This window comes from Epinephelus lanceolatus, chromosome 18 (genome assembly GCF_041903045.1).
Source record: "Epinephelus lanceolatus isolate andai-2023 chromosome 18, ASM4190304v1, whole genome shotgun sequence".
NCBI classification, from domain to species: domain Eukaryota; kingdom Metazoa; phylum Chordata; class Actinopteri; order Perciformes; family Serranidae; genus Epinephelus; species Epinephelus lanceolatus.
In genome coordinates this window covers 9,857,270-9,882,241 of record NC_135751.1, presented here as the reverse complement: position 1 = coordinate 9,882,241, position 24,972 = coordinate 9,857,270, and the positions used below count along the sequence as shown (strand labels likewise).

Here is a 24,972-nt window from a genome sequence, read left to right as displayed (position 1 = left end):
TTATCGCAGAGCAGGGAGGGCTGAACTTTGAAGTGCGGTCACAACTTGCTCCAGATTATTTCCTGTCATTGAAGAATTTGGTTTTTTGTCAAGTGACTTTTTAAGTCTGTGGTTGATGTGTTAGCAGACTCCCTCATTCTGAAGTATTTCAGTTTAAAACAGAAAGTTCATTTAAGTTGGCCTGAGTACAGTTTTGATGTACTTGCACTTTACATGAGTCTTTTCTTTTCATGGAACTTTCTACCTCTACTCCATTGTACCTCAGTGGCAAATATTGTCATTTTTACTGCACTGCATACTATATATCTGACAGCTTTAGTTACTTGTAATTTTTTATTTTCATATAAATAACTTAATTAGCTTATAAAATAAATGATTTTTTTTCTAATAGGAAGATGACAATTTAGACGAGAAGCAAAGATCTGTCATTCAATGACATTGTGACCTTGTACAATAAAATCAGGGTGTAGTTGGAGCTCCTCGTCACATCTCAGGTGCCTATGACAGTAGTAGAAGTACATGCACCAATAACTTTGGGAAAAAACAATCTAGTCCTGCATTCAGAATACTGCTTTACAGAAGTATTCTCAGCTAAATGTAGTAAAAGTATTAGCAGTAAAGTACAGAAGTATTTTCAGCTCCATGTAGTTAAGGTGTCATGTGTAAAAGTACAGACATATTCTGAGCTTCACCTGTAAAAGTACATATTGTGCAGTAAAATGCCTCCTGTGACTGATATCTGATTTATGTGACATTGGAGAGGTTATGCTGAAGTATCAGAGTTAAAGCAGCATGTTGCTGTTGTATCAACTCGAGGTGGAGCTAGTTTGAACTACAGTGCTTTATATAAAGTAAGCTAGGGGTCAGGCCCCTCCAAAGGGTCATGAGATAAATCTGAGGGGTCGTCAGATGATTGATGGTAGAGATTAAAATATTGATCATTTGAACACTTGGTGCTTTTACTGCTGTAATGGGTCTGAACTGTCTTCAGTCATGCTGAGCTTATGAATCCTTTTTGTCTTCTGTCATTGAACGTAACTCAACACTTCCTTTTTAGAGCAGTTGTGTCATGTTAGGGCACTTGGGCCTATCACACATCGACTGATGAGAAACAGCAGCTCAGCCCCGACCACATCCTTCCTCCAACATTCAGTCTCGGTTATGCAAAGACAAGTAACTTAGTTTGGGAACCACACGTTTTTTCTGCCTTCTCAACCGTCCTTCAGCTCTGACAGTAAAAACCAAAACAAGTGTGATGACACGCCGTCAGCAGTGAGAGATGAAGCAGAGTAGCAGATCATACCTTGTTTTATTAAACATATAAATACAAATTTCAACAGCGGAAATGAACATAAAGTACTCAAGAGAAATCTCTATAAAAGAGCCATGGATTAGAAGAAAAAAAAAATACCGTCATCCACTTGGTGAGAGCAAAATAAAAGTTGAACAGGAGGTTAAAAGAAAAACACCCAGTTTGTAAAATCTTCTAGGTGGTTGGGACACATAAGTTGTATCTTACTGGTTACAGTTTCCAAATCTCCAGTTACCATGCACCTCTACATGGAGCTCCATCACAGAGCTAATAACAGAGTAAAGCACCCTGCGGGAAGCTTGTACAAAGACTCTCCTGTCCTCCCACAAAACTCCAAAACCTGCAGTTCATTCATTAAACACAACAGCAGACAACACGTCCCGTCACCAAAACTCATCAGTCAGGAGTTCAGCAAATTTCAGACATTCAACATCCGCCTCAACTCATCCACAATTGGTTTGATTTAAAGGAAAAATCCGCCCTCAGGTCATTTAACACTTCAATAAAAACGTCTTAACCTGCCTGATTTATAGCACAAAGGCATGTTCAACACAAAATCACAGTCCAACATTTCTTCGCACCATGTTGCTGTGTTTGAGACAATTTAATGTAATATTTCTGCCGTTCTAGATGTCATTATGGTAAGGCATAAAAATGTACTTGCAGACTCTTAAGAATCTCTGGAGTTGTATAATCCATAACAGAAAATATAAAGTCTGCATTAATTTCTATTAAGTTACATTAATCTCAACAAAAAGTACTTCAGAAGTTTTTCATGCTGATTCAATTTAACTTTTAATATTGTTGGTTTTTCTATTAAAATATAATGACTCACATTTAATAAGCAGATGATGTTTTGTGCATGAAACTGTTGCTGAGTATAAGTATAAAAAACCTTAAACTTAAACGTTTTAAATGAATGATGTTTAGTCATTTTTAGAAGTAAAAGATCATAAGAGTTGTAACACATCTGATGGTTTTAGCTTTAAAATGTGATAATTTGCTGATTTTACATCAAAGGAAACTATATATATTTGAATGGTTCATTTTTCACTGTTTTCTGATGTTTTACAAAAACAAAAGATTAATTAATGATAAAGAAAAAGGCATATTAATTGATAATAAAATAGGGATTTAAAAATACAACGATCCAGATCAGTATATTGATTCAATAATCACCGATGCAAAATTTAAACATCAAGACATATCGTCATCTTCAGGATACACCTTTATATTGAAATTCCTGTGTCTCATCTGTGTCATCATTTCCATCCAAGCCTACTTCCTGCCTAAACATTCAAATAGTGCTAGTGGGCTTGTGCCAGGCAAACAATGGTAATTGTATCATGTTAAAACTTGAGATTTACACCCCTATATTGAAAATAATCTAGAGTTTTCAAATCAATCAGCACTTTAACTGCTTTACCTCTTAGTGTTACTGGAATGTTTAATATTTAACGTGATGGATTATATGACTAAAAAAAACCCTTAACAGTCTGCAAAAACTATGACTGCCTGCAACTGATGACAAGGTGAAAATGTAAAACTGTCTCGGTTGCATTCAGAATGGGCAAAAAAATGTTATACATATTACTGAACCTGCAAAATCTCCTTCCAAAGAGGGTAAATGACCCAGAGAAAGGGAAGTAAACATGTCTGTACGACGACTGTGGTGCCCTTTAGTCAAAATATCAACACAAGAATGTGAAAGATTCATAGAACAAAGCAAGTCCAGAGGTGTAAACATCACCAGCAGCTGTTTTTCTAGTGTTTCAGGAGGGATTTTTCCTTTACATCAAAGATCATTTCATTCATTTCTGTATCTGATATTAAATATAATCATATCAGGTTGCTGGGTTTGAACAGTATTAATTAAGTTATGTTATGATGGGAAAATAACAGCTTTGATCGTGAAGCCCGACCTCCCAGAGACAGACTCAAAGTGAGCCGCTGTGAACAAATAAAAGAGGAAAATCATACAGAAACTGAGCTGATTGTCTGTGTGGTGATGTGAAGAATAAAAGCAGTTTGTTGTTTGTTTTTCTTTTCTTTCTGCATCCCGTCGCTCCATGAAGTCGACAACTACTGCTTCCTCTTTCCCGTGAAGTGACAGTGACTTTCTGGTTTTCATTTTTAAAACTTGAAACTAATCTACTGGTGGTTTTGTGAACAAACAAAGTCTGGTCGAGGTTTTTGTAGATCCAAACAATCATTTCGGACTCCGGACTGTATTCAGGTGTGAACACAGATTTCAGCCGTCCGCTGAGCTCTGCTGTAAATTCTTCAGCAGCAGTTTGTACTTGTTTAAACCCTCTGATCCTGTCTGTGTTTGCAGCAGAGAATACATTCAGAGCACATGTGGGGCCTCTCCCATTCACACAGACAGAGGTAGGAGTGGTTGAGCGTCTGAAAGGTTGTGTGGAAAATCACTGAGTTGGCCTCTAACCCCCCCACCCCCCCCCCCCCCACCCCCCGCCCCCACACACACACACAGATAGACAGACAGACAGAGAGAGACATGGCAGAGGTACTGGCAGCTCACCGCCTGACTATGTCAAATTAAAATGTGCGTTTTTGTGAGATCATCATCAGCGTGACTGAAATATTTTGGCTGAGGGTTTTATTTACAAAACTGCCTCATTATCAGTCAACAGAAAATCAATATTGAGGTTTTCTTGCTGCAATCAGGAAAATTAAAAACTACTCTCCTGCTTATTCAACATGGCGTCTTTAAAGTCTCTTTCTTTGACCGTTGGGCTAAAATGATTAAAAATAAAAAATAAAAATAAAAACGTGGCAGCTCTTTCAATTATCAAATTATTGCCGTTCTACCAAACTTACTGATCATACTTCTACCTTGCAATACATCTTCCCTCACCATGTGTTTGTGTTTGACACGTGCCTCTTGTGTATTATCATTTTACTCATTATATTAACACTTCCTGCAAATTTTAAGGGATTTACAGAATCCTCAAACACTTGTGTCCATCTGGATGAAAAAAATATTCTGATTGCTGCAAACATAAGAAAGATTTTCGAAACTTGCGACTGTATTTTCTATCCAGGTAGTCAGAAGTATGTCGATGCTCTTTTTGTACAACACGTGAAACATGAAAGTGTGTATTTATAATCAATTCAGCTGTGGAACATAACCTCACTCAACAGTATGTAGTGTGGTTCACGCCATATGTTTAGACAGGCACGGTCATTTTTTATGAATTACCTTATATCATCGTTTAATATTTGTTTTTAGCAGCCTGTAACAGACACCACAGACTGCACTGGTACATTTTCATAAGAGCTGTGGTTTTTTTTAAGCTCAAAAAGTAATCATTTAATTTTGCTTCAAATACAAGCTCTGCTGAAGAGTGAACTCCAGAGACTCACCTCGTTTTTCCAAACAGAAATCCTGAATTAGACATTACAGTTTGCAAACAGCGACAGAGGATGAGAAACTAATTTAAAATCTTTCTTAATGTGCAGCAGCAGTAAGTATTTTCTCATCCAGATGGATTTGAGGGTGTTTGAGGAGGTTAATATTTTCAAACAACCTTTCTGGGTTTATTTGTGTTGTAAATCTGGTCTGTGACTCAGGTGTAATGGTAAAAATGCACAATATGCACCAACTGTTGTGTCTCTCTAGTACGACGGCATGTGATCCGGCCAGTGTTAAGTTTCACTGTGGAGAGCAGTTTTATGGTTGTAAATGAAACTTGACTTCATGGCTCCAGCATTAATACACATCTATAAACCTGTTCACACTGTACACATGCTCCACACATCTGAGGCCATTCATCTACAAACTCTTTGTTTATCTGCTGGTTATTGCCGACTTCCTGTCAGATTATTTCTGAACCCTCTGAAAGAAGAAGAGTTTCTATACAAAAAAAAAAAAAAAAAAAAAAAAAATCACTTCAACAGATCACATGGCTCCTATCCTCAGAGAGTGCTCTGCTGAGTCCTGGGCTTGTTTTGCATTGATGATGATAAAAAGTTTCTGCAGAGACTCAGTGTGTTATCATCAGAGACCCTCCAGGTTCTTCCTCGGCTTGGATGACTTGTGATGAAGACGGAGAGAAGGAGTCTCCTGCTGAGTCCGACTGCTCATCTTCAGTTTAGAAAAACAAGAGAGGAAAACAGTATCTTTGTCTTTTTCCTTTTCCTCTCATTCCACACGTGAAACCCTCCCATCCCCAACCCCGACATCCCCCACCCTCCCAAAACAGATTCATTTGGCTACACTTGAACCAGCCTCGCTCCCTGCCTCGTTCCTGTCTCATCTCTGGCCATGGAGCGCTGATACAACGGGGGGCTGCTGGGAGCCGCTGGGCTGAGAGACGGGGGGCCACATGGGAGTCTGTTGCATGTGGTGGTGGTGGTAGTGGTGGTGCATGTGGTGGCCCGTGGGTGATGACGGGGGCAGCCAGGCCGGCTGGTGGCTGGGTGGTGAGGAGGCCCAAAAGGAACTGAAGCCCGATGTGGAGGAGGGGGCTGGGGGGGAGCATGCCATGGACGCCTGGGAGGGGCCGCTGCCAACGCTGGAGCTACACTCAGACGCCCGCAGCTTGGAGAACATTGTGATGGCATCTGGGAAGTTCGGCGGCGTGGCAGGAGTGTTTCTGGGAGTGCACATCTGTGGGACCAAAAACAAGATGAAGAAAGTTAACAGGAAGCAGTTTTAAGCTTAAATAATCACCTCGATGGTACTGGACATAGGAATGTGATTCTAATCATAGTGTAACCATCAAGGTTACAAGGTTAATGTTTTTTAGTTCTGAGAAATTAGGTTTCATCTGTCAGTTTGGTGGATGACTCTAAATACTACAATACCCATAAGCCTCGGCAACTGCCATGGAGAAGAAGCCATTTAAAAGTGCGAGTCAGAGTGATAGCAAATATTAAAACGCTTCAATGTTGAATTTGTGAGCAAAACACATCACTGTTGTAACTGAATTCATCCATTGAACCAGCGCTTGTCAAATCAATATAACATAACACATCCATTTATGTTTCATTAAAGGGATAGTGCACCCAAAAATGAAAATTCAGCCATTATCTACTCACCCTCATGCCGATGGAGGCCCTGGTAAAGTTTTAGAGTCCTCACATCCCTTGCGGAGATCGGCGGGTGGAGCGGCTAGCATACCTAATGGTAGACGGCGCCCCAGACTAACGTCCAAGAACACAAAATTGAATCCACAAAGTATCTCCATACTGCTCATCCGTAGTGATCCAAGTGTGCTGCAGCCCGACATAAAAAGTTGTTTCGAAAAATGTCATATGAACTCTGTTTTTAGCCTCACTGTAGCCTGTAGCTCTGACTGCTTCTCTGTGCTCCGCGCTCACGTGTGCGCGCACTCAGGTTGATTGGTGATGCACGGTCTCTGAAGAGCAGCAGTCTCGTCAGTACTGATGTCCAGATTCTCAAGTGCAGGCATCGCCAATTCCCAGTCTGAGCAGCAAAGACTTTCCTCATCCGTTGGCATTGCTTTGCATTTGAAACAACTACACCACCAGGTTTCCAGTGCTCGACTCCGGTATTCTGCGGCTGGCTGAGGGTTAGGCTCATGAGCTGCGGCAGCTGCTTCGTCCAGTAGCCTGAGTTCCGTGCGTATACTCGGGCTCAAACAAATACGGCTCAACGAAGAAATGCTGTTCCTCCTCAATTTCAAAGTCTTCAGACATGTTGGGCTGTCCTTTGCTAAAAGACCGTAGTGCAAATTATCTTTTAGCTCTGTGGTTACGTTGTCTCTCCCTGCAGTGCACGTGTCACGTGATGTAAACACGGGTGAGCAAAGCTCATGCTTTCATTGGTCTCGTGCAGGCGTGCACATGTGAACGCAGAGCACAGAGAAACAGTCAGAGAAACAGGCTACAGTGAGGCTAAAAACAGAGTTCATATGACGTTTTTCGAAACAACTTTTTATGTCACGGCTGCAGCACACTTGGATCACTATGGATGAGCAGTATGGAGGTACTCTGTGGATTCAATTTTGTGTTCTTGGACGTTAGTCTGGGGCGTCGTCTACCATTAGGTGTGCTGGCCGCTCCACCCATCGATCTAAGGGATGTGAGGACTCTAAAACTTCACCTGAGCCTCCGTCGGCATATGGGTGAGTAGATAATGGCTGAAGTTTCATTTTTGGGTGCACTATCCCTTTAAGGCATAAAGTTACACATACAGGGCAGGCCGCTTTAAGTGACACACTGATAGTGTCCTCGGCTTCTCAGTCAGATCAACCCCTCGCTCCTCCATAGCACCAGCCTCTCACCCAAATATGGTCACTTCTGACTCTAAAAAAGATGGCAACGTCCATAAGGCCACACTCGAGGCTTTAAAATGGGAGTCCACAAACCGACTGGTGACGTCAGTAGCTAAATCCATTATTTTCACAGTCCATGGTTAAAACATGTCCTATAACCATAAACAAACCCTTAGTTTATTTATTGATTTCTTTAGTACGTTAAGACTAAACATGTTGTAATCAGCCTTTAAAACAAGAACTGTGTTTATGTTTTCAACTGTAGACTGTAAACTCACAGATCTACTATACTGTGGATAGTTCTGATCTGTGTGCAACACGCTGCTAAATGCCAAATGTCCTCAGTGAGAACATCAATTAAAGTGTAATTAACACACACACACACACACACACACACAGATCAGGTAGCATACAGAAATAGAGGAGGGATCCTCTCAGCTGTGCAGCAGGAGGGAGGATGCTATATTTAGAGCAAACATACACATGCATGTTCATTAGGATGTTTCTGACCAAAACAACTATAATTCAACAACACTACTCAGCCTCCTGTGCGACTGTGTGAGACACTTTGTTTTGCTGCTGGAAATGTAATAACTGAATTTCATGCCACTAACACAAGACACCAGGGTCCATTACACAAAGGGCAATTTTTGTATTCAAGTTTTATTGGATCTTCCCTGACTCCTCACTTTAAAGCTGTAGTTATAAAGTTAACTGCTATACACATGTTCTTGCTCAATGCTTCAATTTCCTGCATGACATCAATTAAGTTTATCTTATATTGCTGGTTTGCCCAAATAACCAAACACTTTTATCTTTAGAAAAACACTGGCGTTTTGACCAGTGTTCAGGGGAACTGGAGTGGGATTTTGAAATTACTAGAACACATTAACTTTTGCAGTAGACCCACATGTCATCCTCTCTATATTAAAGATTTTTCTTTAAATTTCTGTCAAGGTGGAAAAGCTTTTGAAACACTGGGAGGCATTTCAAAAGGGCAAACATATCCAGTATTTCACAAGAAAAAAGGAATTATTAAATAACACTCATCTTTGTGTGGGAGAAGTATATTTTGTTTTGTTCTATTAAACTATCGAAGTAGATTTTATTGGATTTCTAGCTAGGTGTATCCAATGAACTGGCAACTGAGAATAAGTATGACAGCAGAAATGACCCCTTAAAACCCTTCAGCCAGACACTATTCCTAAATGATTGTGCACAAAAGCAAATGTTTCAAATAAACAAAGCAGATTTTTGCTGAGGTTTCCTCATGTCTAAAATATGATTTGTAGGCCAGGGCCTCTCTATAGCACCACAATGCTTTATTTGTGATGATATGTTCTGACACATTTTACTTTCATTAAAAAACTGCAGCTCGGATCTGGATATTGCACTTGGCCATACTGCATTTTCGATAATATTTCAATTATTTGCAGCCCTATAGTAGCCTACGTTTATGTTTCCACAGAGAGCCAATGTACTATTGATTAATTCTATCACTAAAATGTCATCAGTCAAACTGGGCCACATTAAATGTTAATGACATTATCTAGATCTGACGTTATTATTAATAAACAGTAACAAACTGTCTGGTATATTCACACATTAACATGTGACTCATCGCTTTGAGGATGAAACGTAAACAGAAGCGTTCCTGCTCGGCTCCTCTGGGAGCGCCGGTGTTCAGGCTGCATCTACGTGTAAGTTACAAACAATAACACCTCTCATGACAATCTGTCACACCACACCACCACACACACACACACACACACACACACAGAGACACATGACCCTCATGCTTTAACAACATGTCACAGAACCAGTTTTTTTATCGGACTGATGACCTTCAATGTCATCAGAGCCTGAACTTAAAACAAGCCGCAGAAGCCGTTTTTTTCTTTGATTTTAATATTTAATTCTTTTTATCATCTGTTAAATATTTGCAACATCAGTTTTGTCTTCACGTCTGTTTTTATTGTAGATCAATGTGTGTTTGGTGTCTCAGATCTGTGTGACAAAGTCATAAAAATAGCAGTTTGACTAAGTCTGATCTCATTAGCTCTGAGTCATCTTCATGAAACAGTTCATCAATAGTTAGCTGATAGTCTCTGTCTTTATATTGTTCTTTTCTTCAGTGTCTAAGAAAGAGTTGATGACAAACTTTTCTTCGTCAGCAAAAAGAGTCCATCTTTCATTAAAGGCTCATTATTGCTGCAACACTGACTTCTTTCTCCTCCATGCTCACGGCCCTGAGGGCATCGTGGAGCCATGTTGGGACAGTCTGAGCGTAGGAGGAGGAAGATGAGAGAGGGGGAGGTCTTACAGTTGATGCTCAACCTGAGTTGCTTCACTCTTTCTCTCAGACCTCTGCAGCTGTACAGCCCTGTACTACTCCACACACACACACACACACACACACACACACAAACACAAACAAACACAGGAGCCCTAGGCGAGATGATGTCACCGCACTGCACCCAAAATAATAACAAACTCCTGCCGCTACCTCTCTCTCTCTCTCTCACTCACTCACTCACTCACACACACACACACACACTCTTCCTCCTTCCTCACCCTCTAAAGCTACAGCTCGCTCCGCCCAGAGCAACCGACAAGCACGTACACCAACACGAGAGCAGCCGGAGGAGGAGGGAAGGAAAACAGACTGAAAACAAAACATGGCTGCAGATGTCGGCATGCTCTTCCTGCATGATCGGAATCAGACAAATCCCGAGAGAGAAGATTCAGACATGCACACAGTTAAGAAACAGGGTTGCATAAGCAGAACCGGGCCAAGGACATGATGACGCAAATCTGCACAGCCACAGAATAATTATTTCATTCATTCAGACTCAGTTTTGTCCAATGAATCCTCTTCGTAAGCCAATAATTATTGCGTTACAGGGCTGCAATTAAAGATTAAACAGCTATTATGGCTGCACACACACCCTTCCTTACAGCATAAAGACACTTTTGATGTAACTGTGATCAGAGTGTGACACACCCTGTCATGTGTTTCAGTCCAAATGAGTTTCCTGCCCAAAAGCTAAACAACCATAAATTAAGATATGAATTTTAACCTAACAGATAGAAACATTAAGAGGAACCATTGTTTGTCACAGTTCAAAGCTCCCTTCACTTTTTAAATAGTATAACGTGTTCACTTGTGCTGCATTGGTGGGTAGTTCAGAGGGCCTGGGGATTCAGAGCGTTCAACAAAAACAGCTCACAACATCAGCTCAGCAGCTTAAGAGCAAATGTAGAGCAGGCAAGTTTAGTACTTTATAACCTGCTCTGGTAAATATGTTCTTTATGTGTTGTTTGTAGGAACAGTGTTGTGAAATCTTAAAGAAACACTGATCCCTGTTCAGCCCTGGACTTGCTCTGACTGCTGGGAGTCCTGCTGGTGTGTTAAACTCAGCTGTGTGTCTGCAACCAGCAGGTCAGTGGGTTCACCCATCCCACCGTCCAGTGCAAGGGATTCGGCCTCTGTTTAGCCGCACATGCCTTTTTTTCTTTTCAGGGGGAAGCAAATGGACTTACCATCTGGTGGTGGTGACTGGGGATGTTGGCCTCCTGGAAGAAGGAGCTTAAGGCCGTCTGCGGGGAGAGAAAGAGGAGGAGGATGCAAGGAAAGAGAGAGAGAGGAGATGTGTTATGAGCATTTTTATTTATTAAATTGAAACACCAACAACATTGAGCAAACATTTGTGTTCTTTCCCCATCCGGTCACCGAAAGGAAGAAGTGACCCATCCCCCCCTCTTCACTACCATCAGCCCTCCAGTCAGTTAACACAACTGGTCACGTGAGCTCAGGGTTAAAACTATTATCTCCATGCCGGGATCTAAAACAGGGTTTGTCGACCACAGCAAGGCTTGTTCAGATTAGCTTCAAGCTAAGGGACTCACTGATACAGAGCGTAAAACTTCACAGGAACACTGAGGTTGTATTACACTGGAACACCGTCTGAATTTGCTAATTTTACATTTAAGTTTCTGACCAGTTAAGTTTAAACATTTATTTTGTTATTTCTGAGGTGCAACAAAGCAGAGCTGTAACGAAAGACCTATGGCTGCAACTTATTTTCCATTAATTGATTGCTTTATAAGATCTTCTTAAAGCTCAAGTTGACATTCAAATTGTTTTAAGTGTTTTTTCTGGCCACTCGTCACTCAGTTGTCTCCAGTAGTGTAAAGTAGTTTAATTCAATTTAACAATTGTCTCTCAGTTTAATTAAACAAGTTTGAGAATTTATCATAGTTTATTTGGAATAAGCATATCATTTTGTGATAGATTCTACTGACTATTTAAACAAAAAAAAAAAAAGACAAAGATGGGTTTGCCTTTTTCAGGGGTATATATATACAGTACAGGCCAAAAGTTTGGACACGCCTTCTCATTCAATGCGTTTTCTTTATTTTCATGACTATTTAAATTGTAGATTCTCACTGAAGGCATCAAAACTATGAATGAACACATGTGGAGTTATGTACTTAACAAAAAAAGGTGAAATAACTGAAAACATGTTTTATATTCTAGTTTCTTCAAAATAGCCACCCTTTGCTCTGATTACTGCTTTGCACACTCTTGGCATTCTCTCCATGAGCTTCAAGAGGTAGTCACCTGAAATGGTTTTCCAACAGTCTTGAAGGAGTTCCCAGAGGTGTTTAGCACTTGTTGGCCCCTTTGCCTTCACTCTGCGGTCCAGCTCACCCCAAACCATCTGGATTGGGTTCAGGTCCGGTGACTGTGGAGGCCAGGTCATCTGCCGCAGCACTCCATCACTCTCCTTCTTGGTCAAATAGCCCTTACACAGCCTGGAGGTGTGTTTGGGGTCATTGTCCTGTTGAAAAATAAATGATCGTCCAACTAAATGCAAACTGGATGGGATGGCATGTCGCTGCAGGATGCTGTGGTAGCCATGCTGGTTCAGTGTGCCTTCAATTTTGAATAAATCCCCAACAGTGTCACCAGCAAAACACCCCCACACCATCACACCTCCTCCTCCATGCTTCACAGTGGGAACCAGGCATGTGGAATCCATCCGTTCACCTTTTCTGCGTCTCACAAAGACACGGCGGTTGGAACCGAAGATCTCAAATTTGGACTCATCAGACCAAAGCACAGATTTCCACTGGTCTAATGTCCATTCCTTGTGTTTCTTGGCCCAAACAAATCTCTTCTGCTTGTTGCCTCTCCTTAGCAGTGGTTTCCTAGCAGCTATTTGACCATGAAGGCCTGATTCGCGCAGTCTCCTCTTAACACTTGTTCTAGAGATGGGTCTGCTGCTAGAACTCTGTGTGGCATTCATCTGGTCTCTGATCTGAGCTGCTGTTAACTTGCCATTTCTGAGGCTGGTGACTCGGATGAACTTATCCTCAGAAGCAGAGGTGACTCTTGGTCTTCCTTTCCTGGGTCGGTCCTCATGTGTGCCAGTTTCCTTGTAGCGCTTGATGGTTTTTGCGACTCCACTTGGGGACACATTTAAAGTTTTTGCAATTTTCCGGACTGACTGACCTTCATTTCTTAAAGTAATGATGGCCACTCGTTTTTCTTTAGTTAGCTGATTGGTTCTTGCCATAATATGAATTTTAACAGTTGTCCAATAGGGCTGTCGGCTGTGTATTAACCTGACTTCTGCACAACACAACTGATGGTCCAACCCCATTGATAAAGCAAGAAATTCCACTAATTAACCCTGATAAGGCACACCTGTGAAGTGGAAACCATTTCAGGTGACTACCTCTTGAAGCTCATGGAGAGAATGCCAAGAGTGTGCAAAGCAGTAATCAGAGCAAAGGGTGGCTATTTTGAAGAAACTAGAATATAAAACATGTTTTCAGTTATTTCACCTTTTTTTGTTAAGTACATAACTCCACATGTGTTCATTCATAGTTTTGATGCCTTCAGTGAGAATCTACAATGTAAATAGTCATGAAAATAAAGAAAACGCATTGAATGAGAAGGTGTGTCCAAACTTTTGGCCTGTACTGTATATAGCAAATGGCATTGTTTGGCACACTTCAATTTAATGAGCATTCTTCTTTAAACACATATTTCCAGGTTGGCAATCACTCATAAGGGCCCACACTTCACCCAACACATCGGTGGAGGGCCCACTCTCTTTATGGGTCCGATTGATGATTCAGATTGTTGTTGTTTTTAATCATCCAATGCAGGACATAAAAAACACATTAAAAAGTCACATCTGAGAATCTGTATGAAGTTCATTTTGTGTAAATATTTACTGAAAATATTTATGGCTTATTAAAGGAATACTTCACCAACAAAATGACCATTTGTAAATCAATTAGTCATGCTGTGTTTGGGAAGTACTGAGCACATGACTGGATGACTGACGCCTGGATTATACTGCATGAGTTGTGTGAGAATTTGTAAACAAATTGTTTTGATATAGTTGATATAGTTATAGTATGAACTTCCTTCTCTGGTAAAACAACATAGAGCTGAAAAAAATATTTGATTAAATGACTGACATGAAATTAATTGCCAGTAATTTTTATTATGGTTAATTGTTTTAGAAACTTTTGTATGCAAAAATGCCACACAAAAAAACAATGAACTTCTCAAATATGAATTCTTGCTGGTTTTCTTACTCTCCTGTGACGGTAAACTCAATTAAAGCTCAAATGATTAGTTGACCAATCACAGTTAGCTACCACTTTTGTCACGTTCACTAATTTCAGTTTCTGAAATGTGTGAATTTTCTGCTTGGCCTTGGTTTATCATACAGGAAGTTGAACTTCCTGAGGGTTGGGACATTTGAAAAAGTCTGGATTCTGAAAAGACAGACATTTTCCACTACTTTCTTACATTTTATCACCAAATGATTAATTCCTTGACAGAGAAAATAATTCATTATTAGTGAACATAATGATAAGTTGCAGCCCTACAACAACAAGAGTCCTGCCGGAGTATGAGAGCCAAGCGGGTGGAAAACACAAACACTATAAAATGTAAACAGCAGCTTTCATGGCTGCCTCCCTGCGCAAACAAGGAAATGAGTTGGCTTCTTGTATTGTTCCTCTTTGTTGTGAACAAAGAACAAACACACACTTCATGACCTCTGAGAAACAGAAACAATCGGCTGATAACACAGAAGACATTCCTCTGAGTGTGACTGCAGCCTGATTCATATGGATGATGGGAAATACTGAGGGTGATGTCATTCTTTGGAGGCTAATCAGTGTACGAAGTGAAGTAACAACTCTACAACTAAATTAACTTTATTACAAAATGTAGGGGTTTCTACAAAAGGAGTTATTAATAGATGCTGTTCCCTCACAAGTTGTTTCACTTTTTAAAAAGGTGTTAAGAACAATTCCACCTCCAAATCTTAATGCAGATGGAAAATACAATCACAACCTGGGAAAACATGTCTAAAACTCTTTTGTCCTGCAGCTTAACAGCAGGAAGTGTTAGCTTTCTTAAAGTAAAATTCAATCAAATATAAGGCTGCACTGTGTTTCTTTACAGGGGCCAAAGTATCAGACAGGAGTGTGAGCTTGTTTTACTGCTCAGCGTAGCCTCCATTTCCCTTCACTGGAGGCCTCTTTGTCGCCAACACTTCAGTGAATGCAGTGGTTTCCCCCCACAGACTAACCCCAGTCCTCCTCCCCTCCTCCCACAGTCTGGTTGTTTGACAACAGCAGCAGCAGCGCAGGAATGTCTGCCGTACAACGTGACACACATCTCAAAGCGTGAAAGTGCTTTGCTGCTTTTGTGTTAAGAGCCACTGAGTCCATGCTGCTCTTTGTCTCCTCTCAGTTTATTTCTCAGGACCCAGTTTGGTCACCGATGTCACACTGTCCATTCACATTTCCTGCTGCTGTAAACACAAACATTGTGGAGGGAACTTCACATGGAAGAGCTCAATGGAACTGACCTGCAACGGACTAACAGGGTTTTACCAGAGTTTCCTTATAAGCTCCTGCACTGGAGACTTTATTTCTTCAGTAGTGATAAAAAAACAAAAAAAACAAAACAGAAAACATTTAAGTGAAGAAGATGTTAATGTGATGAAGGTGGATATTTTCAGAGTAAAAAATGTAACTTTTAATTCAGTGTGTTGTTGCATAAAGTCAAGATGAAATGAAAAATGCCTGTTTTACTCTTTCAGATCTCATCTCTGGTCATACTGTGTACCTATCCAATAATATCTGCCAAAAATAAATAAATTTCTTCATATTGTTATATCAGAATCATCAAAAATGATGTTTTCTTCCTGTAAAACAAAATATAACGTGTGCTTATGTAAGCTAGTACCAACCAATGACATCTACCCATCAATCAATCTGCAACTTTAAGCTGCACATAGCTAAGATTAAGTTGGCTTGCTAGCTTCCTTGACTGATGGATACTACTATGTCGTCTGTGAATTTAATTTTCCTAAGACAGTAAAGGTATGACCCCCTCTACTCTCCCTCTGATTGGCTATTACTCATTGCCTTCATTAGCTGGGTTGGTTAGATTTAGGCATGAGGAGTGAGACTGGTTAAGGCCCAGACACACTAAGCCAACATCAAAGAACTGGCAGCGACGAAAGCTGCCTGTTGCCTGTTTTGTGCACAAAAATTTGCAAATGAACAAACTGCAAAGGCTACAGCTGACGGCCAACCAGCACGTATGTTCTGCGCCTGTGTGAGAGGACATAACTCACCATTCAAGTAGAGGGCAGTAGTTTGTAAACCTCAAAAGGGAAACCGGAAGCCCGCCATGACACTAGTTAGTCATTTAGCACATTAACAACACAATTCAATGTTAAAAGAACAAAGCATATTTACCGTGTGCTTTTGAACAATAACAAACCATCACAAAAATTTTCTGCTAAAGAGCCCTGTAGGGGTACTGTTCCAGATGAGCAAATGTAACATTGGGAAATATTCGGCCCCTGTTCACATCTGTTCAATGTGAGCAGAGGGGCGAATAAAAAAATTGCTTCTGGTTGCAAAACAAATTTGGATCTTCGCATCTCGTGGAGTTCCAACTTGGGTGAACTTTGACTGGCCAAGTCACAGCCTCAACCATTAGCAAAGGAGTATGTATGAAGGAGACATCTATTTTTGACAGGCATGGAACGCAAAAAATGGAAAATGCACCAGTAACATCATATTTTGTGGTATTTATTGGCAATAGCTGCCAACATAAGCTAGCGAGCTAGCTTTCCATATGTGTCACATCTGGCACTGCCTACATTCAGAACAAATATCACAACAGCTCATGTGTGACTGTGCCATAATTCTCTGTTTGACACACCCGCTTTTCAATGATCAGATCAAATTCCTCTCCATGTTATATCTGCCCTGTCATAATACTCATGCTAGATACTCTCGAAAAGTGTTGGACATCATACAGAACACAGGTTAAAAGGTAGTAAATGTATGGGGCTGGGACTGACAGAACCTACATGTACTTATTGGTGTTTTTTATCATGTGCGGGCATAAAAAAAGAGACATAATACTGCATTCAATGTCACAATATCAGCCATTTCAGTCACAGTTTTCACAGCATTTAGTTACAATACAGTCTCTTCATAAAACACAAATTTTGTCTTGCCATCGCTTTGTAGGAATAAAAGTCCAACTCAAACAATATTAACCTGCAGAAACATCTAAGGAGTTGCATCATTTTCCGACCAGAATATCTATATATGTTAAGTTTATAATATGCATGCTGCATTAATGCTGTTGCAGCTCTGGCTGAGGACAGAAGATGCATTCAGCCTCGGCTCACAGCCAGAACCAGAACACTGAGAATAATCAGGCCACTGCTGTCACACCGACAGAAACAATAGTCTGTTTACTACGTTCTCACACTGACAGAGAGGAGCCAAACACAAACAGCACCTTGTATTCTCCAGTCTCACACACATGCATATCAGAGCTGAAACTATCAGCCAAATAACAGATTACTGATGATTTAAGTCAGTTATCAAGACAAAAACACCAAATGACATTTATTTCCATGGGTTAGTGATGCTTTTGTACTTTCTGTAAGTATTGTTTCTTTTTGTTGTTATCATTTTATAAAAAAAAGCCACTGGACGTTTTTTCCTTTTGTTAAAAAAAAAAGGATAAAATGATTAAGCAATTATTGAAACAGTTGAGAACAATGAGGTTATTCCTGCCATAAAGAATTCACAAAATTCAAAATCAACTCCATATTAGTCGTATGGCTAAACAAACGACAATAACCCTACCCCTCTATCACAAATCATAAATCTGAACAGCATATGACAAACATTATTCTTAGAGCCTCACTTCTGATATGGACGACGTCAAAGGTCAGATTAGACGCTCATGCAGGGGGATGTCCTTGTATTAAACTAAACATTTCTCTGGCCCGTGCTTTCATCACTCAGATGTTTTTTCCTTTGTGTTGTCTTCCAGGGATCTGCAGTGTTATGCTGTCCTGGTAACATAAAAATTATTCACTCACTGCAGTGACAGAACAATGGTCTCTAAATACTGACTAGTAGTAAGTTACAAAACACGTTCTCAGCTTACACTCCTGTTTCAGTTTATTAACAGTCAAATGTTCAGTATGTCTGTTGCCATGACTGAAACAGTTAATCAGTTATCAAAATAGCTGTAGATTAATTTTCTGTTGACGTGAATTATCAATTGTGAATTATCGACTTGTTTCAGCTCTGCAGCCAAAAGGTCTTTATTTAAACCAAAATAAACCAACTCCCTGACTCACTGCAGCCCTGAGTGCGTCTGACACATCTGAGCTCCTGAGCAAGTTAAGTCAATCACAACAAACACCTGAGAGGAGCCTTCTCCTCCTCCTCCTCCACCACCTGGCTCGACTGCAGCCCAACACTGACCGCTCAGCCCCAACAGATGGAGGTGTGGTCTGAGTAGGACCATCTGGTGGCTCAAAAGTTAGACATCCCTCAGGTGTCTGTCAGCTGTTCAACCGGCCTGATATATATTACACACTAGCAGCCATCAGGCTTGCACAGACACTGTGATGTTTGCACTCTAACCCTGGTCAGCTGACATGAACAACCATGTCGAGACTAGCTGCAGGGCTCCAACTAATGTTTATTTACGTTCCTTTTTGTAGTTTAACAATTACTGTATTGGTTAATTACTTGGTCCATAAAATGTTTAAAATAAAAAATGACATAAGTTACATCATAGTTTCCAAGAGGGGTTCAAATATCTTATTTTGTCTGATCAACAGTGCTAAACCCAAATAGGGTCAGTTTATAAAAGCAGCAAATACTAACATATGAGGAGCTGGAAGCAGAGAATACCTTTATTAACTACTCATTTCAACTTTTAATAAGTGCTCACAGCACAGAAAGTCCTGTATATGAGAACAGCTGGAAGGATAATGCATCTTAATCAGTCTATTTATAACTGAACAAGACTAGGATCAATGTCAGACCACTCTAAGTACAGTAAGTCTAACCTCTCTATCCGCTCTTGTGGAGGAAGTATTCAGATCCTTGACTGAAGTAAAAGTACTAATGCTACACTATGGAAATACTCCACTACAATTAAAAGTCCTGCATTCAAAATCTTATTTAAATAAAGGTATTTAAGTAGTATTAGCAAAGTGTACTTAAAGTATGAAAGTAAAAGTATTCATTGTGCACATTAAGCACATAAAGAAACACTTCCTCCTTCAGTTTATCACAAATATTCATCATGAATACAACTGGAGATACATGGTTTTCACTGAAAGGGGAAGGGAGGGGATGAAAACTGTAATATGAAAAGTAACTGAAGCTGTCAGACAAATGTAGTGGACTAAAAGTACAATATTTATCTCTGAGATGCAGTGGAGTAAAAGTATTAGGTTGAAATAATAATAGTACCTCGAATATGTACTTCAGATTAGTACTTGAATAAATGCACATTCTACCCCTGAAACTAAAATAATCCACTTCAGCAAACAGTCTGTTAAACTATAGAAATATTTTTCCCCTGATTAGTTAAATAACATGAAAAGGCAAAATGTGATAGAAAGATTGTACTTAATCTGTTTGGCAGGGAGGGTTTGGCAGTTTATCATTCTATGAGATTTGATCTGAACAAACAAGCCAAACCTGTAGTTTCTACTCACTAAGTAATGGAAGAGAACATGCTATGCAAAAGGCCTTGTTGTCTGACAAGATGGCATCAGTGATTTTGGCACTCCACGTTTACATAACCCTTTTTATTTCCAGTGACAGCCATTAAACCATAAAACAATAGCCTAGCTCGAGCGACTATAATGTTTTATGAGGGCTGCTAGGAGCTAGGCTAACAACAATTAGCTTGGCAATGACACGGTGAATTCCAGTCGAGAATGTAAACAAAAAACGGCGAGGAGGCTACCACGTCCTCAGTGCTGCTAGCTTAGCTGGTGTTAGCTACAGGAGCGCATGGTCGTGAAGAAGGACACAAACTACTTTAAATAAACAACACGAGGGGTTAATTCAAACGTTTCAAGAGCTCATAGATGGACTGAAGATTAAATAAACGGCCACACATTACAGAGACGACTAAAAAGCGTCCAGTCTCACCTCAAACTGCCAGTGGGCCGCTTGTAGGAGCTGCTTCGCCTGATCGGCGGCGCATCCAGCCGTCAAAACAAACTGGTTGATCATGACTTGATGTCTGAGTTCGTCCATATTCACCGACATGACAGCTTTCCCCGCAACACGCAGTTGCTTTAAAGTCCAAAACAAAACAAAACTAGTTAAACCTTCACTCGGATCGACTCCTGTGAACCCTTCAGACCCCGGTCCTCCCTGCCTGCCTGTCTGTCTCCCACCGCCGAGTCTCCGCAGCTTCCAGCAGCAACAACAATATTTTTTTCATGTCACCACCAACAACAAAGAGGAGGACGCTCCTGATTGGACCGCTCAGGAGCCAGAGGAGCGCTGATTGGCAAAAGCATTTAAACTTACCGGTGCGCTTGGTTTAGGTATCTGACACACCGCCGAGGAGTGGAGTCGAACTGAGTTATAGTCAATACTGAACTCCCCGCCCTCTGTGGTTGACTTGTCGGTTTGTCCATTCAATTTAATCCATGTGCGTTTCACTGACGTCATGATTGCTTGAATAGTTGGCGTAAATCCATACCTATGATTGGCTGTTTCGTTTGGCAGGTATAGGAAGTAAACATGAAGCATGTTGATGTGTACCATATGCACATATAAACACAGTAAATACTTTTACCATTAATATTTATATGTTTTTATTATTATCATTTTATTATTTTTGATAGGTCCATTTGAGATTGTTGTATATTATAGCACATTACATTTGATATTTCACGTTATGCAGCAAAATATGTTTTATCATTATTATTATTATTACTAATACTATTGTCGTTGTTGTTACATTGCACCTTATACTAGGCTATATCTTACATCCCGTACTATACTGTGTCATACAATATATTACATTTGATATTCTGTGTTATATTGCTGCACTATATTGTGTATTATCTTATTAATATTACATTGCATTGCACCTGATGCTATGTCTTTTGTCCCACACTATACTTAACCATACTATATCATCCTACATTGTGTTAGTATGTTATATACTCTCTTTCTACATTGTATGTTATATTTATTTTATGTTGATATATGAATACAGACAACACTATGTATCATTACTTAATTACACTGTATATTATTTTGGTTTAAACTGTTTATATACTAGACTCGCTGCTATTAACCATATCATGTCAGATTTTCCTTGTAACTATTTTCTTTAATTGCTCTCATATCATTTCACTTTTTACTTCTATTATTACTCAAGTTGCATATAACTCTTTTTCTTACTTTCTCTATTAATCTGTAGTTGTTATTGTCTTTGTGTTGCTGCAACGCCTGAATTTGCCCTCTGGGGATAAGGGTTAATCTTCTCCTAAGTTATCTTATCAAATATCTTTTCAAAGAGCTACTGAAAACGCATTATGTATATATGCACATGGCCATATATTAACATATATGTTAAATAATGGACTATATTAAGCATGTGTACATACTGTATATTGACACATATACTTATATTTGTTTATACATATGTAAAATATGCTAATCCAAAATATATTTTCTATAACACATCTGTGACAAACTCTCTCAGGACGCTGCAGGGTTTATATAAAAAGTATGCAAAACAACAAAAATATACAATATATCCATACCTCATGTCATATCAGCATCTGTTTTGTTAAATATTCTGATTATAAAGACATATTTCCGATGTATGCTATGAGACATAGCATACATCTTGGACTTAAATCCATGATAAATGAAAAGTGATGTCCACCTCAGAACCCTCTCATAAATATGGCCATTTTTAAAACCAAGTAGAGCACTGATTAACAATAAAAAATGTATCTTACAAATAAAAATAATCCACCAAGCACAAGTAGCGAAACAAAAAAAATAGTTCAACAATGGATAGAAAAGGAGATTAAGTAAGGGCTCATAAAACATCCTATTATAAAAAAAAAAATGGAACAATGACAACTAAGGTTTGATCAATAAAGAAACAAATGATTTTTTTTTTTTAGAAATCGGAAACACGTGCATTACAGAAAATATAAAAAACAAAGAAAAGCCAAATGTACCACTAACAATAAAATTAACATGACATAAAGATAAATATATGTAATTGATGTTTACAGACATAACATACAAAAGCTAGAAAAGCAGCCTTTTATTGATTATTATCTATTGTTGTAAGCTCTGGTTTGGTTGAAGAAAACCATGTGAGGAACAAGTGTCTGTGCTTTGAAGGTCTATTTTATAATCAGCATTTTAATTTTGGTATCCTACAGCACTTTGCCTCCTGAACTGACATGTATGGGACATGCTATGTACTGAGGACTGACTGGACCAGAATGTTTCTCCTGATAGAGCAACTCTAATCTTCTTATCATGTGAGTGAGGTTCTTATTGGTCTCTCTTTGTGAATAATTCAGCAGTGGTGCAGGTGAAAGCACATGTGACAGAGGAAGTCTATCTATTATGTGTTGTTGTTATTACCTGAAGGGTGTTTGGTGCTTGACAACAGAAAGCTCCTGAAATAAGACTGACAGCTTTAAGTGTATTGTATATTTAACTTCTTAAAGGGACAGTTTACCCCCAAAATCAAAACTGATCATCAGTCCAGATTGTTTTGGTGTGACTTGCTGAATGTTGGAGATAAAGGATGTAGAGATACCTGCCTTCTCCTCAATATAATGGCACTAGATAGCATGCATTTCCTCATGGACAAGAGGCCCGTGCATACAAGATACAAACATTAGCTAGCTCAGTGGTGCTAGGTGAGCTAGCAGTAGCCTAGAAGCTAGCTCTAAAACTAAAACTAAAACTAAAACTCTAAAACTAATATTTTTAGTCCAGGACTTTTGTTGTAAGAGAGTATTTTTACAGTATGATACTAGGTTAGTCACATCTTCATGATGCCATGAAAAGACTGTAAAGTCATCATTGCAGGGGAAAGATCTAATATTGAGGGACACATAGTTTCACAGTCCAGTGCCAATGATTAAAACATTTTGGATTTTAACAGGAAATGTGGAATGGTGAGCAGTGATTGGTTGGCACCTTCTCCTACATAGAATTGGATGCTGTTTTTTTAGTTTCTGTTTCCTGGAGTTGTTGTTCACTCATCCCCACTGAAATGCTGCTGTCTGTAAATCAGCTGTCTGATTGGTTAAAGGACATTTCTACACTAAAACAAGACCATACAGTAAAGAGGTGGGACTTTATTTTAAAGCTCTAGAGTTAATGATTAACATGAATCTGTCTCCTCAAACTGGACTTTGTCACAGAGGGCTCCACAGAGAGTCCTGGTTGTTTTCTAAAACCACATGTTGGAGGCCATGATATGGATTTCCCTGTGACTACTCCTCCACCCACCCACTCAGGTGTTATTATGTGACAGAAATGATTCAGTGTGAGTTAACAAATAACTACAAGTTTCTACACCAGAGTCTGGCTTAATTATACCACATTGTAAAAGATACTCTGTTGCAAGTCCTGCATTGAAAATGTTACTTAAATGAAAGTTGTAAGTACAATCAGTAAATGCACTTGAAGTGTTAACGTAGAAAAATGTTCAGGGGGACACGCCACAGCCAACACAACCTTGTCCTCTTATCCACTGACTACAATTAATTTACAGGCCTGTATTCACGGTTTTTGTTGTTTTGTCAGTATTTTGTATTGTCTTGCAAAAAAGTTGAAATTGTTCCCTGTGACTGCTATACCATCATATATTATGTCGTTATATCATTATGTATCATACATTCATGTAAAAGCAGGGCTGTACTGTTGTAGTTGGTTGATGTGGAGCTCATTTTGAGCATTAACTAATGATTTTTTTATTTTTTATTAAGCATTAATTGGCTGATTATTTTCTCCATTGATCGACTGATTGGTTTAAAAAAATACTAAAAATGGTATTGTAGTAATAATGGTCATAGTAGTAGTTGTAGTAGTAGTAGTAGTAGTGGCAGTAGTAAAATATGTATACTTGCATTTACACTATATTCCTTTCTGGTGCATATGATGCCAATTATGTCTTTTGTAGTAACCTGCGTTATAAGCTTGAAATTTCGTTTCTACACTTTCTAATAAAGGTGCACAATAAAAACAAACATGCACAACTTCTATTCCAGTGAGTGAGACAGCACATGGTTTATTCTGTCATTACATTGTATCGGGCGCCCTCTTCTGTCCACCAGCTAGCACTACTTCGAAACACAAAAGGGCCACAGCAAAACAAACGTACTAGATTTAAATTTAAAAGCCTTATAACCATTTAAATGAAAGATTTTTCGACATAACTCGTGTGGGTGGCTATACAAGTTCAAGATCAACTTTATTTTCATTTCCACATCGAGAGTACATGGGAATGAAATTGCGCTTTCTCCCAGCCCCAAGGTGCCATCATACACTTACAAAATATAAAAATAAAAAATATATACATATCACACATTGCAAGTATAAAGACATAAAGATAAAAAGCTACAAAAAATATATATACACATACACATCACCTCAAATTATAAAAGATATATACACTTCACACACATATATGTATATATGTTGTGTATATATCACGCATATATATACTGTACTAGACCTACACTGTATTGATATTGATAATTTGCAAAAACTCAAACTACAGCCTTATTTTGGCTTTAAACTGACTTCAAGCTGTCATGGTTCTGGTTTGACAACTTTTCAAAAAAAAAGGAAAAATGACATCACAGTTTTCCAGTAGCCGGGGTCTTACCCCACCAACAATGTAAAACCTGAAGATATTTAGGCTAGCTTTTCATCATATAAGCCAAAAAAGGAGAAAATCTACACAATTGAGATGCTGGAAATGGTGAAAGTTATTGA

At 39.2% G+C, this 24,972-nt stretch overlaps 1 protein-coding gene across 1 annotated transcript; it reads right to left on the bottom strand.

Annotated features, from left to right (window-relative positions):
* Positions 1-1,290: 1,290 nt before the first annotated feature.
* Positions 1,291-20,410, bottom strand: ubald2 (UBA-like domain containing 2). The gene is made up of 3 exons (XM_033643992.2): positions 20,119-20,410; positions 11,119-11,175; positions 1,291-5,945 (listed from the first exon to the last, which is right to left on the bottom strand). Exons 1-3 carry the CDS (start codon positions 20,236-20,238, stop codon positions 5,589-5,591), a joined length of 534 nt encoding a protein of 177 aa, XP_033499883.1. The 5' UTR covers positions 20,239-20,410; the 3' UTR covers positions 1,291-5,588.
* Between the last annotated feature and the right edge of the window lie 4,562 nt (positions 20,411-24,972).